This window comes from Tiliqua scincoides, chromosome 9, assembly GCF_035046505.1.
Source record: "Tiliqua scincoides isolate rTilSci1 chromosome 9, rTilSci1.hap2, whole genome shotgun sequence".
NCBI classification, from domain to species: domain Eukaryota; kingdom Metazoa; phylum Chordata; class Lepidosauria; order Squamata; family Scincidae; genus Tiliqua; species Tiliqua scincoides.
This window is the reverse complement of record NC_089829.1, coordinates 40,304,359-40,323,116: the sequence shown is the minus strand read 5'-3', so window position 1 is coordinate 40,323,116 and position 18,758 is coordinate 40,304,359. Positions and strand designations below refer to the sequence as shown.

The 18,758-nt window shown below is 45.8% G+C and overlaps 1 protein-coding gene across 1 annotated transcript in view; it reads right to left on the bottom strand.

Annotated features, from left to right (window-relative positions):
• The window catches only part of ADAMTS18 (ADAM metallopeptidase with thrombospondin type 1 motif 18), a 133,694-nt gene that overhangs the window by 83,614 nt on the left and 31,322 nt on the right, over window positions 1-18,758 (bottom strand). The window contains exons 4-5 of the mRNA XM_066637972.1: window positions 7,964-8,246; window positions 877-1,076 (exon numbers count right to left, since the gene is read on the bottom strand). Coding sequence (XP_066494069.1) covers window positions 877-1,076; window positions 7,964-8,246 — 483 coding nt within the window. The remainder of the gene's footprint in view (window positions 1-876; window positions 1,077-7,963; window positions 8,247-18,758) is intronic.

The window sequence follows — 18,758 nt, the reverse complement described above, 5'->3', positions numbered from 1 at the left end:
TCCCTGCAAAGTACCAGAGCTATGCACAGACCAGACCGAGGAATGCTGCAAAAAAGGAAATGGAGTATGGCAGAGAAAAATATGTATAGTTCATTCTGCCTTTGCCATGCAAAACAACCAGGCAGCTTTGAAGTAGGGCTGTGCCAAACGGGTCCTAATTTTGAACGCAGTTTCGAAAATACGAGCACACTCGTAGCACACTCGGCACAGCCAAGCACATTTCCCGCCACTTCCCCTCCCAAAATACTGTTTGCTGAACATTCTTGTAGCCTTGGTGATATCAGGTGCCCTTCGTCTTCCATCATCTCCTCTGCCACATTTGTCATAGTTCGCAAACCTAAACACACTTACCTGGGAGTCAGCCCCATTGAACACAATGGGATTTACTTCTGAGTAGACATGCAGAGGATTGCACTGACACACACCTTGCACATTCATGCAGTTACCTGGCCACAAGTAAGTCTCACTGGGTTGTAGGACGCCTCTTGCCAACTCATAATACTCATTGCAAGCAAAAGTTCACTTTGCAAAAGACCAAGAGAAACTGCCTCAAGGGCTGTTTGCATGTTACAAGCAAGGAAATTTCAGAGTGCAGATCTATGGAACTTAAGGGCCCAATCCAACTTTCTAGTGCTGAAGCAGCTGTGCCAATGGGGTGTGCTTGGCATACTGCGATGACGGGCCAGCCACAGAGGCCTCCTCAAGGAAAGGGAATGTTTGTTCCCTTATCTTGGGACTGCATCAGAGCTGAAAAGTGAGATAGGTTTGAGCCCTTAGACATTATCACTATTTTTAACCAGCCGGTGAATAAATTTAGCAGTCTCCTTTACACCGGCACATTGATTGAAGGGTTCAGGCACATTCAGCCTGTCTTACCATGTTCATCACAGTTAAGATGTAGGTTGTAACATTCTCCTTGCTGTGCTTCTCCAGCATTTTCTTGTCCGCCACTACCAGAGTTTCAACATTCAATCTTCCGCTCTTCTGGCTTTTAATGGGGGATCTTTTCAATCTTGTTGAAGCTGGATATTCATCGGAGAGGATAAATGCATCCTCTGTGGGTGGCTTAGGTGTGTCTAAAAGGAAACAGAGCAGAGCTTTGGAAAAGGCTCAGAACTGATCTATTCCCCCCCTTGTTTTTATGAGCAGTTTGCTTCAGTCCTAAAGTGCCAAGGGACTAGAACCCTGAATGAATCTACGATATTGCAAAGGATGCCAAAGGCAGATTAAAATAGGCTGTGAGACACAAAGTTCTTTTCAAGGCATTATTAATTAAGTCCTGATTCATCCTTCCATCTTGGGAAAAACAAAACAAAACAAAAGAGACTAAATTCAATAAGCAACCGGGAGGAAAACATTCATCTTGCTAGAAAAAAATGAGTTTCACATGCTGAAGCAGGAAAAGCTTCGAATGTCTGCCTAATTATTTTTTATCTGCCCATGGTGTGTATACACGCATGCGCGCAAACCCCTTTCTTTTCTTCCTCCTACAATATCTAGGGGCTGATTTGGATGCTGTGTGTGGTCCACACTTGTTTGCTGCTGCTGGCTTGGCTGGATTCCCCTGATCTTTTGATGTGCAGGACACAGACACACACAAGCATAAACCACACCACTGTAGGGTGCTTGTGATGGCCAGCAAAATTGTGGTCCTTGCTTAGGGGGAAATTTTTTTTTTTAAAAACCATGCAAGAAACCTCTTTGCCTAAGCATGGTGCCATCTGGGCCAAATGAAAACATATCAGCCCCTTGTGTACCATTGGTGCAAAATGACCCTAATGTTCACAGGCCGGCCTTCAAATGCCTTCCTCAAATGAAGGGTTCCAAATCAATGCGACAAAAACCACACACAAACTGCAAAAGCCAGTCACTCAGACCTTCCCATGTTTAAGAGAGTTGGAGGTGGCGTGCAGGACAGATGAGATGTTGTTTCCCATGGTGGACTCGATCATTTCTCATTTCCCAGGGGTGCCCCAAGTTTTGGCAAGGACTGTAAACCATGCAAAACCAGCTTCACCGAGGACCACACATTGCATTTGGAGGTGTATGCCTAATTTGTGACTATGAAGTTGCTGGACTCATTTGTGTAAAACACAACTGCAGCCTGGGGGTATCCCCATCTGAAACCCAAGCCATTGCCTAGAAAGAAGACCCTTTCAAAGAGAAAGTCTACTTGGCTTCCTGTCCAGCCTGAACTACATTCCACCCTGAATCCACTTTTGAATCATCCAAATAAAACCACTGTATATTTTAGGAATTAACACGTGGCTTTTTATAGATGATACAATTTTGTTAGCAGCTGTGTGCCCTGACCCACTTCCAAATGGATGGTGGCGGGGGGGGGGGGCATTATGCAACATTTCCTGAACTGAACAATATTATGTCTTAATACTTTAACTGAAAGACACAATGCAAGGCCAGAGAGGTGTTTTTTTTATGATTTATAGTATGTTATGTCTGGCTGATGTCTATGAAACAAAGATAGTTGCATTTATACACCTAAATTGCAGAATTGGAAAAGGGAGGACGGGACCTGAAATAGGGTTCAAATTCCATTGTTCTGTGTATATTTGCCCATGCATTTGCCCATGAATTAGAACAGGATGGGCAAACCCTGGCCCATGGGACATTTGTGGCCCTCGGAGACCCCCAATCCACCTTGCTGGGAGCCCCCAGTCTTTAATGAGCATCTGGTCCATCAGAGACTGTTGGAGCCAGCACTGGCCCACGATCACCAGACGTGAGCTGCGGGCCGAGTAAGAGCAAGGCCTTTTAAGGTCCTCATGTGTTTTCTGCTTTTCCCTGAGCATTATTTCCCCCCCCCCCAAATTGCCACTGGACAACTTACGGGCAGGAGGTCTGGTCTAGAGGGTAGAGCCTCCGTCTGCCTGAAGATAACATCCACAAGGTCGCCAGTTCGAGGCCACCGGCACCATGCGACCTTGAAGCAGCTGACAAGCTGAAGCCGAGCTATTCCATCTGCTCTGAGCGTGGGAGGATGGAGGCCAGAATGTGAAGCCAGATCGGAATGAAACACCTTGAATGTAGTGGTTCTTGAAAGAAAGAACCTTCTTTCAAATTGTAAAAATCCCTATTTAATAGGGATTTAATAAAGCCTGCCTATGTAAACCGCCTTGAATAAAGTCTTGAATAAAGACCAAGAAAGGCGGTATATAAATACCTGTTGTTGTTGTTGTTGTTGTTGTTATTATTATATGTGTTTCTGACTTGGTCTGGCTTGGTCTGTATGTTTTCACTGTAAAAGAAGTGTGTGGCAAACAGTTCATAGTTCTCATATGGTTCAACATGCCTGTATTATAGTTCTCATCTGTATTAATGTATAGTGGTCCAGCTTAATTATTTCTGGTAAGGGCAAACAGATACCAATTGCTGCAACTAAACAGTGACAAGCTGTATCATACGGCCCTGTTAGGTTCCTTGAAATCTCATCTATCTGTATTGCTTTTCCTCCCATCCAACCTTTACATTTTATTTATTTACTTTATTTATATCCCGTTTTTCTCCTCGAGGGACCCAAGGCGGCTTACAACAATTATTAAAACACACATACATGTGAATAATATTGCTATCTTGTCTTCCATGGGGCTTAGGGGTGTTACTCAAGTCATCTGATCTATTTGCTCTGCAGGCAACTACAAGCTGCTATCATTTGTCTGTGGTACCATGAGATCTGGATGGATCTGTTGAGCATGACACCAGGGTAATCTAGTCATGACAGATGGCTAAACTTGAGGGTCTTTGGATGGGTCTCTTGAACCCTGGGGTTTGGCAATTCTAGAAACACTTTGGTATCTTTCCCTTGGGGGGAGTGTGTAGTTCCTTGAAGAATGGATTAGTTTCACTCCCTTAGACTTCCATTAAGTGTGTATTAAAGTAGGAGCATTACAGTGATATAAATTGGCAATCATAGCTGTGAACAAGAAACCGGTACATATAGGATTAATTTATTCTTCTGGGTTATCTTGCAGCGTTCCAGCAAAGTGGCCTTTGGCAAAGTCAGGTTTTTTAGGATTGAAGGATTCTGATATCAGAGCTTTTCTCTGTATATAAAGTAGCAGAGCTTTTCTCTGTATATAAAGTAGCACTATATGCAAAGCACTGAGCATTTGGTACTTCAAAGCAGCAGTGAAATTGCTCGGTCCTTAGATCCCTGCCTGCCAATATTTATCACCTACAAAAATGTAACCTGGAAGGCCTTATCCTCTGAAGACTAGCCATGTGCACCCGCAAGGCACATAGTTTTCTTTTCAACACACAGGCAAAAAAAATTGTTTAACTTGGAACACAAGAACATGGAGTCTTCCCCAAGCAAATAGTTTTAGCAGGTGCAGCTGGGTAGCTTATCTCAGCCCCTTTCTCATGAGGTTAGTTTTGTCTTTGCTGCTGCTGCTGTTCTGCTATTAAGAGAAAAAATTATTGATGAAAAGGAACAGTATAACTCAAGCGTGGCTTGCTCAATGGGATCTGTTTGGAATGCTCATGATGCAATATGTGACTTGGGATGAGTGGCTTAGAAAAACTGCTAACTAAAGCTGACTCAGCAAAACTACCTCTATGCTGAATGCAACTATAGTCCCGTATCAGACTTATGTGCTAAACACTGCACCAGGTGAATGCTTCCCACCAATTTGATCTATTCCAGATAACAATTTTCATCATAAGCATTTTATAGACATTTCAAGTTCTTTTCTGATGTTATCTAACCATGGTGAGATAAGGTCCCGGAGCATGCTGGTAAATCCTCCAAAGTTCCATCCCCCTACTCTCTCTCTCTCTCTCTCTCTCTCTCTCTGGAGATAGCATTTGCCTGCACTAGCAAACCAACGCTGAACCAGGCAGAGTATCTGCCTGTGATTTTGAATGCTCAAATGCTACTATGGGAAGGAATTTGGGATCAAATCACCAGCATTTGCAGTCCCAGGAAGAAACTCTCCCAGGAACAGAGAGTGTTCTAAGGGAGTGGCAACAGGATACAGGAATCAGATTGTCTTCAGTGCTCCCTGAGGCATCTGGTGGATCACAGGGAGAGACTGGAAACTGGACTAGATGGGCCCTTGGCCTGATCCAGCAGGGCTCTTCTTGTGTTCTTATGAGTGGGGGGGGGGGGGCGAAGCTACAGAATTGGGCTTGAAAGTGCACTCACATATCTAATGGTGGAGTCACTATAGTTAGGAGCTGAAAAGGCCTCTATTCATATGCTTAACTGTGTAGTACAAGCCCCACCTCTGGCCTCTACCTGTGCAAGATACCCACATGCCCAAAGACAAAAGATGCAGAGGTTTGTACATGCTGTCCCTACACTCTAGTATTTAGCTATGCAAGTATCATTTAAGGAAAATTCCAGTATTAGAAGTATCACTGCTCCTGGCTCTTCAGTGTCTCAACATCTTGGCCTCTTAAGCAGCCATGTTGCCTGCACCACTTCTCTGTTATTGGATTGCCTTCTGAAAACTACTGAATGTTTTCTGGCAGACTAATAAATACATTCAGTGGGGTAGCTAGACGGAGTGAAAAGCACTAAGGTTTGCAGGGAGACTCACTGCAGCGTACAAGTGGCCCCTCCCCAAGAAAATAAGAACAACCCCGCTGGATCAGGCCATAGGCCCATCTAGTCTAGCTTCCTGTATCTCACAGCGGCCCACCAAATGCCCCAGAAATGGTTGAAGAAATGGTTGAGGCCCAGGGACCACATCTAGCTGTAAGAACATAAGAACAGCCCTACTGGATCAGGCCATAGGCCCATCTAGTCCAGCTTCCTGTATCTCACAGCGGCCCACCAAATGCCCCAGGGAGCACACCAGATAACAAGAGACCTCATCCTGGTGCCCTCCCTTGCATTTGGCATTCTGATACATAACCCATTTCTAAAATCCGGAGGTTGCACATATGCATCATGGCTTGTAACCCATAATGGATTTTTCCTCCAGAAACTTGTCCAATCCCCTTTTAAAGGCGTCCAGGCCAAATGCCATCACCACATCCTGTGGCAAGGAGTTCCACAGACCAACCACACGCTGAGTAAAGAAATATTTTCTTTTGTCTGTCCTAACTCTCCTAACACTCAATTTTAGTGGATGTCCCCTGGTTCTGGTGTTATGTGAGAATGTAAAGAGTATCTCTCTATCCACTCTATCCTTCCCGTGCATAATTTTGTATGTCTCAGTCATGTCCCCCCTCAGGCGCCTCTTTTCTAGGCTGAAGAGGCCCAAACGCCATAGCCTTTCCTCATAAGGAAGGTGCCCCAGCCCATTAATCATCTTAGTCGCTCTCTTTTGCACCTTTTCCATTTCCACTATGTCCTTTTTGAGGTGTGGTGACCAGACCTCACCTCTGTTTCCAGAAACAATACTCCAGGTGTGGCCTTACCATTGATTTGTACAACGGCATTATAATATTAGCCGTTTTGTTCTCAATACTTTTTCTAATGATCCCAAGCATAGAATTGGCCCTCTCCCGTTCAGAGCCATTCTGGGTATTCACCTCTGTTTTGCTCCCCCACCCTGAATGGCTTTGAAGGGGAGAGGCCACATGCACGCTGCAGTGAGGCTCCCTGCAAAACTTAGTGCTTTGCACCCCCTCTAGCTACACCACTGAATACAATGGAAATTACTTCCATGTGGAAATCTCAAAGGTTACTGCAACTACCGCTAACTTTAGCTTTTCTGAGATGCTGCAGTTTTAGCTGTTTCCCAAAAGGAAAGCGTTAGCAAGATGTCTCCCAATATGTGACCAGGATAGTAAAGTTACCATCTCAAATCTACACATGTGTTTTGGACCTCACTTTGTCCATCAGTAAAATGGAAATAATTAACTATTTGCCTCACAAATTTGTTGTGAAATTGAATGAGGTATTACCCTTGTGCCAAATCCAGGAGTGATCTTAAGCACATATAGTTCTCAGCATCAGTACAAGTCTTCCCTATTCATTTCAAAATCAAGAACAACTTTTTGTGTAGGGTAGGAATGCAGAGTTCTTAACCCCATTTGGGTACCTAGGAGAACCCTTATCAATCACCAGGTACTCATCTAATTCCACCCCCCACCCCCCATGTGCTCACCAGTGTTATCAGACAGGTACTTACAGAAATGAATACCCATAACAAAAACAGTCATGTTTAGGAGGGAACAGGGCACTTTACATTAGGTAGCCAACAACAAATCAGTGGCTGCAATCCAGTGATGGTCGGCAATGCTGCTGCTTCCTTCATCAAAGTATTATCATGCCATCCCTTTCTGCTGATCATTGATATTTCAGTGAGAATCAGAAGCCATCAAAGGCCTGACTGCTTTGGGTTCACCTCATGGTTAGCCAAGGCAACTTCAGTTGGCTGCCTCAAGAGGGATGAAAAGTAAACAGGAGTGGAATCCCAGCTCAAGGAAACTCAAGAAAATGGTATGCATTGCACAACCTTCGGGGCTAGGAGGTGTACCTTTAGCACAAGCATGCCCTAAAATGTTTGTATGAGAACACTCATGCAAAGCTGCTAGATATGGAATTAACAATATAAATTAATGCTCATATTAATTATTGCGCAAGAACTATCACTCAGCATCAAGCACCTTGGCCAAGAGGTAAACCAAAGAAGCGTACAACAAACATTGAAGGTGTTCTGGAGCCCCTTGTCATCCATTAAATAAGGAATGTGTTCATGTGTCCATGTGTGTATACAGGCGGGATCCACCCTTTAAAATAACTAGGTAGGCTGAACCTACCCATGCCTATTCTGAATTCCACCCCCTGAAAACAAAATTCTGTCAAAGGTGGGTGGAATCTTGGATAAAGTTTTTATTGAGGTCATCACATTGAATTGCTGCCAGATGGCCTCCCATCCCTTGAAAATTCTGCACCGTCACTACTGCAAACCACTGCAAAAACAAAATAAGCACCTAATCATCTAAGAACTACTATGTCAAGAAAAAGCGAGAAAGTTTCCTTACATACATTTCTTGCGACGTCCACAAAAATGCTGTTTTTGAAACCTTCCATGGTGGTAATCGTTCGCTTGAACGCGATACTTGTGGGCAGTGTGATTTCTGTCATGGCCTGGGGGAAAGTGGTGGGGGTTGGAATCTACTTTGTACCGGTGAACCTTCTCTTCAGCTGTCCGTTTGTACAATACGTGAGGGTGGTGTCCAGCGGGTGACGTATAGTTGTATTCCTGTGCTAGGTGTTGAGGTAATGGAGATATAAGGAAGTCATTCTCCTGTGTCCTTATCAAACCTGACTAAAGAGATAAATATAAAGAAAAGAAAAAGTCATAAATTATGTTCACCAGACAATGACCACCAATGACCTTATGAGAGACCCCCCAAGGAGTCAATTCCTGTTATTGAGTCCTATTTCCTCCTACTGAGTTCCTCCTATTGAATACAAGTTTTGGCCATGCTGTACTCACCCCCTGCTACCACCATCCCTATAGGCTCACATCCTACAGCCAAAGCCTAAATAACACTAGATTCTGGGGGCCGCATCTTATGGGGTCAATGGGGCTCATTTTCATCACCTTTGATAATACTTAGTGGGCATAGTGGGTTTTGAGCATGCAAAGCTCTTCACAGGAACTATCCTGATGTAATCCTTACAACCACCCTCTAAAGTAAAGTATTTTTATCTTCATGGAATCTGAGGGTGAGAAGGAACACTGGCTCATGACACAGAGAAGATCTGAAAAAGGGAAGGCCCTAGTTGACAGTTGAGTGTCTTACAGCACAGTGAAATCCTAAGTGTATCAGTAATCCTGTGTATGGTGTTCAGAAGACTGCAGTGATCTTCTGAACTGTTTCACTAAAACCATCAACACTCCATCAGATGACCTGGACGTTTGCAGAAGGGGATGGATGCGATGTGTTGAAATGACATAATTTGGAGATACAGTAGATTTAGATACCCCAAGAACAACTAGTCACAGCTTCAAGTCACAGCCTCTCACTAACTTCTTTTTCTGGCACACTCAGTTTTATATTGGGGAAATTCTGGAGTGGGGAAAAGAAAGTTCTACTTCCTTGCTTTCTCTTGTTCAGACAGTTCTTCTAGACCTGCATGGCTGCTGGACAAGACACACACTTGCTCGTGCCCAGTTCCAGCATGTGTGGGAACACCCAGTTCAGTTGGTGTGGGCCCACAACATTTTCTGTGCACATGCACAGGTACATGTGTGCACACAGCAACACTGCACATGGTAGCAGAGATGCTACGTTTGTGTGGACAGCATCATCCCAGCATCATTATGTGCCTGCTATGCAGGCTTATATTAGAAATGGGCAGGGAAATGTCTGCGGGTTGGATTGAAGGCTCTTGCAGAGTGCATGGAGGCTGCTTAAGTGCAACTGCTGGAGGCTGCAGAGTGCATCTCTCCAGAGTGCACAGAGGCTGTTTAAAACAACAGTAACAGAGGCCCAGCAAAAGTGTATACCGCAAAGGAAGAAGGGCTCGACTAAGTCCAGGAGGGTGCCCACGTGGCTAACCAGCCAAGTTAGAGAGGCCGTAAAGGACAAGGAAGCCTCCTTCCGTAAATGGAAGTCTTGCCCTAATGAGGAGAACAAAAAGGAACATAAACTGTGGCAAAAGAAATGTAAGACAGTGATACGGGAGGCCAAGAGAGACAATGAGGAATGCATGGCCAGCAACATTAAGGGGAATAATAAAAGCTTCTTCAAATATGTTAGAAGCAGGAAACCTGCCAGAGAAGCGGTTGGCCCTCTGGATGGTGAGGGAGGGAAAGGGGAGATAAAGTCTCCAACTTAAAGATGGTAGGGAAATTAAATGAGTTCTTTGCATCTGTCTTCACGGCAGAAGACCTCGGGCAGATACCACTGCCCGAACAGCCCCTCCTGACCAAGGAATTAAGTCAGACAGAGATTAAAAGAGAAGATGTTTCAGACCTCATTGATGAATTAAAGATCAATAAGTCACCGGGCCCTGATGGCATCCACCCAAGAGTCATTAAGGAATTGAAGAATGAAGTTGCTGAGCTCTTGCCTAAAATATGCAACTTTGCATAAAACGGCCACGGTGCCAGAAGATTGGAGGATAGCAAATGTCACACCGATCTTTTAAAAGGGAAAGAGGGGGGACCCGGGAAACTATAGGTTGGTCAGCCTAACATCTATACCGGGTAAGATGGTGGAATGCCTCATCAAAGATAGAATCTCAAAACACATAGACGAACAGACCTTGCTGAGGGAGAATCAGTATGGCTTCTGTAAGGGTAAGTCTTGCCTCACAAACCTTATTGAATTCTTTGAAAAGGTCAACAGGCATGGGGATGCGGGAGAACCCGTGGACATTATATATCTGGTCTTTCAGAAGGCGTTTGACATGGTCCCTCACCAAAGGCTACTGAAAAAACTCCATAGTCAGGGAATTAGAGGACAGGTCCTCTCATGTATTGAAAACTGGTTGGAGGCCAGGAGGCAGAGAGTGGGAGTCAATGGGCAATTTTCACAATGGAGAGAGGTGAAAAGTGGTGTGCCCCAAGGATCTGTCCTGGGACCTGTGCTTTTCAACCTCTTCATACATGACCTGGAGACAGGGGTGAGCAGTGAGGTGGCTAAGTTTGCAGACGACACCAAACTTTTTCGAGTGGTGAAGAACAGAAGTGATTGTGAGGAGCTCCAGAAGGATCTGTCCAAACTGGCAGAATGGGTAGCAAAATGGCAGATGTGTTTCAGTGTAAATAAGTGTAAAGTCCTGCACATTGGGGCAAAAAATCAAAACTTCACATATTGACTGATGGGTTCTGAGCTGTCTGTGACCCAATGTGCGGTGGCAGTGAAGAAAGCCAATTCTATGCTTGGGATCATTAGAAAAGGTATTGAGAACAAAACGGCTAATATTATAATGCCGTTGCACAAATCAATGGTAAGGCCACACCTGGAGTATTGCGTCCAGTTCTGGGCACCACATCTCAGAAAAAGACATAGTGCAAATGGAAAAGGTGCAAAAGATGATTACTGGGCTCGGGCACCTTCCTTATGAGGAAAGGCTATGGCGTTTGGGCCTCTTCAGCCTAGAAAAGAGGTGTCTGAGGGGGGACATGACTGAGACATACAAAATTATGCTTGGGAAAGATAAAGCGGATAGAGAGATGCTCTTTACACTCTCATAAAACACCAGAACCAGGGGACATCCACTAAAATTGAGTGTTGGGAGAGTTAGGACAGACAAAAGGAAAATATTTCTTTACTCAGTGTGTGGCTGGTCTGTGGAACTCCTTGCCACAGGATGTGGTGATGGCATCTGGCCTGGACGCCTTTAAAAGGGGATTGGACAAGTTTCTGGAGGAAAAATCCATTACGGGTTACAAGCCATGATGTGTATGCGCAACCTCCTGATTTTAGAAATGGGCTATGTATCAGAATGCCAAATGCAAGGGAGGGCACCAGGATGCAGGTCTCTTGTTATCTGGTGTGCTCCCTGGGGCATTTGGTGGGCCGCTGTGAGGTACAGGAAGCTGGACTAGATGGGCCTATGGCCTGATCCAGTAGGGCTGTTCTTATGTTCTTACAGCTAGATGTGGTCCCGGAGCCTCAACCATTTCTTCAACCATTTCTAGCCTGGTACCTAACTCCTACTGAGGATTGACAGTGAGCAGAGCTGGCCCACCCATGCAGCCAACTAAAACAGTCGCCTCAGGTAGCAGTTTGGTGGGGAACACCCATCATTGTCTGCCTACTGGCATCCACTGCTCCGATTTGAAAAAGAAAAGGAGGGCAGAGTGGAAGAGGAAATGTGGATGGGTGGAGAGTGCTGGCTTAGAACAGTGGAAAGTGGGAGGTCGAGTGGCTGGTACATCATCAGGTAACAGAGGCAGCACCTGACATGCTGCCTCAGGCATCAGGAGATCTTGGACTGATCTTGAAAGTGAGTCAATAAAACTTTGTGTGGACTAATAAATTTTGGTTTAACTGAAAGATTTCCAAAGAGATTGGCCTTGATCAACCAAAGGCCAATTCTGGGTGCACGTCCTGGTCCCCTTCCCACCGTATACCACACGCAAAGCTTCCCCGCAGTCAAATCCACTGGGGGAATGTGCATGTGCCTGCATGATTTAAAAACCACATGGGGGTTTTCCCACCTTATCAGCACCATATCCCCCCCCAATATGGTGGGAAATACCCACAGAACTGGCCCCCTACACATTGTTGATTAATTCTCAACAAGTCTGGAGCCAAACCTTCTCACGATGCCCTGATCGAAATGGTCCCTGAAGCTGCTATTAGCACAGTTCCTGTGCCCAGAGGTTTTCATCTCTGCAGCTTGAGAAGGGTAATTTAAGGCAGGGAATCCGTGCCAGGAAAGGGTTGGACCCAGCTGATGTTGAAGAGTCCTCCTAATTAGAGCCCCCGTGGCTGTTTTTCTAAGAAGAAAATTAAGTTGGGAGTTCTAATTGTGGAGTTTAATGTAACATCGTTTGGCTCTCATTCATTCCGTATCTCTTGGACCAGTGCATATGCTCTGCTGTTGCCCACAGACAGTGTGGTTGTACAGATGGATACATTTCTGTGTCAATGGCTGTGCCTATGCTCAATTTTACCGAGCAACAAGTCCTCTACACCATTGGTACCAGCAGTGAATGAAGTGTGTGAATAACTTCACAAATCATGAATGACAATAAAGATTAACTACACAGATGTGTCTTGGTACCATTTAATATGTGAACAGCCTCTCTCTCTCTCTCTCTCTCTCTCTCACACACACACACACACACACACACACACACACACACACACACACTCGTGAGCGGCACCTCAATCTCCGGTTATCCAGGGTTGTGTTTCCACTACAGCTGTAACCCACTTTCAGTGCACTTTTATTACTCCAATGCATTTAGGAAAGGGGGGCAAACAGGCATCTTTCCCTGGTCCCAATGCCAGCTCTCAGTGGCCCTGCAAATAACCCACCTTCTTAAAAGTCCACTCCTACCTAATTCCCCACCACCACCACCACCACTGGAAGCTGGAAGCTGGTCAGTGGAGCACATGGTGCATCCCAGAGTGGCGGGCAATTGGAGAGTTACCTAAACTTTTGTGCCAGCTATGCTGTTGACCCAGGTCTAAGAAATGAAATGGCACCAGAAAGGGAGAAGAAGAGGATTGAGCTGCAGGTGAGTGCTGCCAAATATTAACATTAACATTAACAGTATTTATATACCGCTTTTCAACTAAAAGTTCACAAAGCGGTTTACAGAGAAAAATCAAACAACTAAATGGCTCTGTCTCAAACAAATAACAAATACACTGTCTGCCTCCCTTGTTGCTCTGCTCTCCATGCCATCTTCTCCACCCAGAGACTCCCCCATTCTTTTCCTTCCCTGCCCATCACCAGGCCCCACTGCCAACTCACTGAGGGCCCAATCCTATCCAACATTTTAGGGTCAATGCAGCCCTGAGTTAATGGAACAAATGTTCCCCTACCTTGAGGAGTCCTGTGTGACTGTTCCCCCATCACAGGATGCAGTGGATGCCCTTGGCTTGGCATGGCTGCCTTGGTGCTAGAAAGTTAGATAGGACTGGGCCCTGATACGAGTGGACAAAGTTGGCTCTGCCATTCAGCACTTCAGGCCCCCAGTGATTGCACTGGTGGGTTCTTAGTATTTGCCAGCCGAAGTGATGTTCTGCTGCCACTGTCAGCTACCTGCTGGAACACAGGCTAGCTGGTTGTGAGAGGAATAAGGAGGACAGGGGAAGGAATGAGGAGAGATTCTGGGCAGAGAGGCAGATCAGAGGAGGGTAAGGTGGATCCCAGTGGCAGCAATTTGTGCTGCCCTTACATGCTTTGGACTTATGCCAGTAAAATAGCTGGTGTAATAGAGGGGAAGCAGGTAAGGTAACGTCTGTACCCTGAGAAGGCCTCCATGACTGTCGCCCACTGCAGGATGCAGCACACATCCTGTTGGTTAGCTGCATTGGCGCTGAGGGCTATCAGTGTAGTTGAAGTCTATGGAACTGTAAATTCTATCACATAACTGAACTGCAAGAGGTAGTGGCATACGATGTGGGTGGCCAGGGGAGCCCAGACAATAGGCCACAGGAGATGTCCAGGAGGTCGGTGGTGTATGGGGACGACGACGACGATGTGTCTCCCCCTCTGTGGTGCTTCGAGTTGTCCCCAGGCTTGTTGTGGGGGGCGCACATGTGAGTGTTGTGAATTGGGCCCACCCTTGGGTCCAAACAGCTCAAAGATGGGGCCATTCCGGAAGCAGGGGAGGGTGTCGGGCACAGGCGCAAGGATGATGCAATGGTGCAGGGGGGGGTGACGTCACCATATCGCCCAGCCTCGGGTGTTGGGTCGCTTCTGGCAATAGGTGGTCCTGAAATGATCTTCCAGTCTACTGACTCCACAGATTTGTTATGATGACTTCTTTTTTGACCAGGGGATATCTCTTCTCTTCTTTTCTAAAGAAGTTAATGAAGCCTACCCACCCTCTTCTCAATTCTGCTCCTGCACAGTACTTCACTGTCAATGAAAGAAAGACTTGAAAAGAGCTTATCTGTGCCAAAAACTTAATTCACTTGCTTGCCCTGTTCAATGAGCTGGTAATCTCCAAACTGGCAAGTCACGCTGGGGCACGGAGAAGCATATCCCTGCAGGGGACAGAACTGATATTTTAATCCTTATGATTTATGTCATCAGATCTTTAGAAATGACATAATTCATGTGCTGGTCTGAGCAAAATGGGAGGGGGGAAGGGGAGGAAATCTAATAATCATCTGTTACTCTGCACCAGTGTCGGGCATCTGTTAACTGATTTGACTCCCTCCTATTGCAAAAGAGAAAAGCACAGGAAAAAAAAAACAACAACAGTGAATCTGGTTTTTATTTTGCCATTCTGAAAGTTTCAAACATCTGAAATTATTCCTGAAGGATTCATTTCATAAATGATTTGAACCACATGGAACAAAATGCTCCATTAGAAGAACCTGCTCTTGATGACGCACCACCACACTGTGGCCTCAATTATCATTTCCCCATTTTGGATCACATCAATGGGACATGCGTGTTCTGATTAAGACTGTCAACTGATTAAAGGGTTTTGCAATTGATTCATCATCATCATCATCTCTTCAGACATCCACACGTTATCAAAAACCTGATATACCTGCCTTTTTGAGACACAGAAAGAAATGCACAAACCTTACCATTTAATAAACAAAGGTTATCAGAGAGATTAATATGTTCTTTTTGAAGTCCTTTTTACATCAGAAACACCAAGGACTTGGGTTCTCTCTCTCTCTCTCTCTCTCTCCGAAATGGCCCTAATTCACAACCCAGTCAATTAAAATCTATCCTCATTGATTAAAATATAGGGCCTCCACCCCACAATTAATCGAAGCTTTAGCTGACTAATTTATCTAATAAGCCAATTAAATCTTGCAGGCTAGATCTAGAGATAGGCAAATTCCCCAACACTCAACTCAGAATTGGGTCAGCAGTTATAAGAGTTATTGAAAAGGGCTCAGAAAAGAGGTAACTCTGTGTATGTGTGTGTTTTGGGAGTGTTCTAAATTGTCTCATAACGTTCGCAGCTGCACCTTATCACATAGTCTTCTCAAGCTCAACAGACCTTCATTTTTCATCAGTTGTGATTAGTATCTGTGACTAGGACCAAAAGTAAAGAAAACTAACAACTAAGCTAAAAAACAGGGAAAAACACTCTTGCAATGTTTACGCAATGCACTTAGCTGTTAAATGACAGGTTCTCCCTCATTGAACATGCTCTGTACATCACCTACAGAGCTTCCTGAATACTGCTTTGTGGCACCAAATGCAGAACCAAAGGGCCAGAGAAGAATTTTTTCTTCCACTTTAATGTTCTTCCATCGTCATCAACGTGTACAGCACTTTACATAAAGGAAAAGAACATAAGGAAAATCCTGATGCACTGAGCCAAAGACTCATCTAATCCAGCGTCCTGTTACCCATAGTGATCCATCAGCTGCCTCATGGAAGCTCACAGGGCGGAGAGGAAGCCCACAAGGTCTGAGAGTTACATGCTTCTCTTCTGCAATTGCCTGCTTCTGGTGCTATTCAGAGGCACACTACGATTGAACCTGGACAGAGCACGTGGCCATCATGACATAGCGACTGAGGGACCCGCCTCCACAAATGTCTCACAGACCAATCTTGAGCTACCCAGTGCATGTGGCTGCAGCGGCACTGAAAATGGCCGCTGCGTTCAGCCGCTGCCACCTCCTCAGGAGAAGGGGACTTTCTTCTCCTTCCCCCAGGTAAGGTGAGTAGCCCCGCAATGGGGCTACTTGATTCTACGACAACCTGAGGGTTGGCATAGAATTTAGGCCCAACACGGAGGCTCAGGATTCAGTGGAACTAAGCTCTACCAGTCCTGCCTCCCTCCCACCCCTTTCCCTCCCGCGCCACACCTCCTCCCTGCCCTCTTCCCACCCTCCCTCCACTTCCCCCACCCCAGAAGGCCTCCTCCAGCCTCCCCCCCATGCCCCCACCTACCTCTCTGCTGCCCAGTGGTCCATGTGACCACTGAGTAGTGGAGCTCCAGTGCTCCACCGATGCTACTCCAGAGCCAACCAGCGCTGGGCTAGCACCAGCAATCCACTGGCACTAGGGCCCACAGACATGCCTAGCAGCATGTTTGCAACTATGCGCACGGGAGGTGAGCTGGCGCACACTCTTGAGGATTGGGACCTCAATCCCCTTTCAAAGTCATCTAAGCTAATAGACAACCAAAGTCCTTCCCAGAAGGACAGAAACAGCACTCGATTTGTAATGAATCCTAGTACTGTATTATCAGCTGGACAAATCCATCTTCTGACCTGGGTAATCACACACGTTGGTGAGGTTTTTCTATGACACCATTAGAGGCCATTCCATGGTCTTTCATGCCTCCTGACATGTTTCCACCACCTGACACAATTGAGATGGCTCAGATGGTTTCCAAAAGCAAAAAATTGTATCACTGGATCCTCAAAATCATAACCAGGGAGGAACTGTCAACCAGCGATTAAAAACAAACTAATTTGTTTCGTGGGCAGATGGCCTCAGGTTCAATGTCTGGTATCCCAAGGTAAAGAAAAAACCCTTCTCTGAAAGCCTGGAGAGCAATGTTGGGGACAGGATTGGGTTGTGTATCACCCAAATGAACTCACAGGCTTAAAGACACGTGCGCTCACAGTGTGTGCACTTAATGATCCCTTCCCTCACTTCTGAGAGTCCTGGGCCTGTTTCCTCAAGCAGTTGGAGAGGCCCTGAGTCATGGGGGTATTGAGTGGTGGGGTTAGAATGTCATCATGCAAGATGTGGGGCCAGTTGGATGACATAAGGACTGCAAATCCCAGGTGCCAGATCATGCCAGTGCTTAAAAATGTCATCACAGCACCTCCTATGTTTAACAATAACTATTCATTTCTTGTTAAAGTATCACGACAGCAGCCCACGAATAACAGCCGTTGTGTCACTCAGCAGCCCATCTTTGGCAGTGAATCAAAGTGCTGAGCTCTTCCTTTAGGAACATTTGCAAGTGCACGCTTTGCAGGGCATGGTTGATAGAGGTTTTGTTTGCGCATGGCACAAAGCAAGGAGCACAGCGATTAACTTGTGCACCAAGCTGAAAATCTCCATAAACAGTTCGTTGGCAACCTTCAGTCTCGAAAGACTCTGGTATCGTGCTCTGAAAGGTGGTTCTGGAACAGCGTCTAGTGTGGCTGAAAAGGCCAATCCAGGAGTGACAATCCCTTCCACACTGGGAGCAAATGTAGTCTGTCCCTGGTGTATCTCCCTGGCTACGGGCCTTCCTTCTTTGCCTGTTTGCCTCAGACTGTTGGCCAAGTGTCTCTTCAAACTGGGAAAGGCCATGCTGCACAGCCTGCCTCCAAGCGGGCCGCTCAGAGGCTAGGGTTTCCCACCTGTTGAGGTCCACTCCTAAGGCCTTCAGATCCCTCTTGCAGATGTCCTTGTATCGCAGCTGTGGTCTACCTGTAGGGCGCTTTCCTTGCACGAGTTCTCCATAGAGGAGATCCTTTGGGATCCGCCCATCATCCATTCTCACGACATGACCGAGCCAACGCAGGCGTCTCTGTTTCAGCAGTGCATACATGCTAGTTATACATACATGCATAAACACGGAGACACGAACCGAATGACACTTTAGAGTTTCATGAGTCTGTTTGTATGTGGAGATATTAATTTTGATCAGTGAATACCATATAACATATAAACATAGCAATAGCAGGAGACCAGCAAAAGGAATAGTGATTAGTGAATAGTGAAGGAATAGTGAAAAAGAAAAGTGATAATGGAACTAAGTGCAGAGCACATTTGTCATTTCATATCAGAATACATTGTTTTTGTATGACATAAATGTCCATGAAACGTCTCTTTGCAAGCCTATATGTAACATCTAATTTTGAATATTCACTGGTGACACATGAGATTCGGGGGGGACGGGGGACATTGTTTGAACCAGGGACGTGCAGTAGAAGGGGAGACAGGTGAGATAGAGCCTTTCCACCAGAGTCCTTCAAAAAGCGCCACCGCTGTGTGAGCCGTGCAAGCATGTGGGTTGTGAGTGCCTGCACATCTCACATGGTGGCAGCGTGTTTTGAAGGACTCCAGCGAACAGGCTCTGTCCCACCTGCATCCCCACCCACCGCAGGTCCCTGCTTTGAACCTAGAACCCTGAAAATAGTGGAGAATCAGGAAAATAGTGAATGAAAGCATTATGCTACTCTCCTCTGGTGGCTTGGTCACAATCTGATTTGCC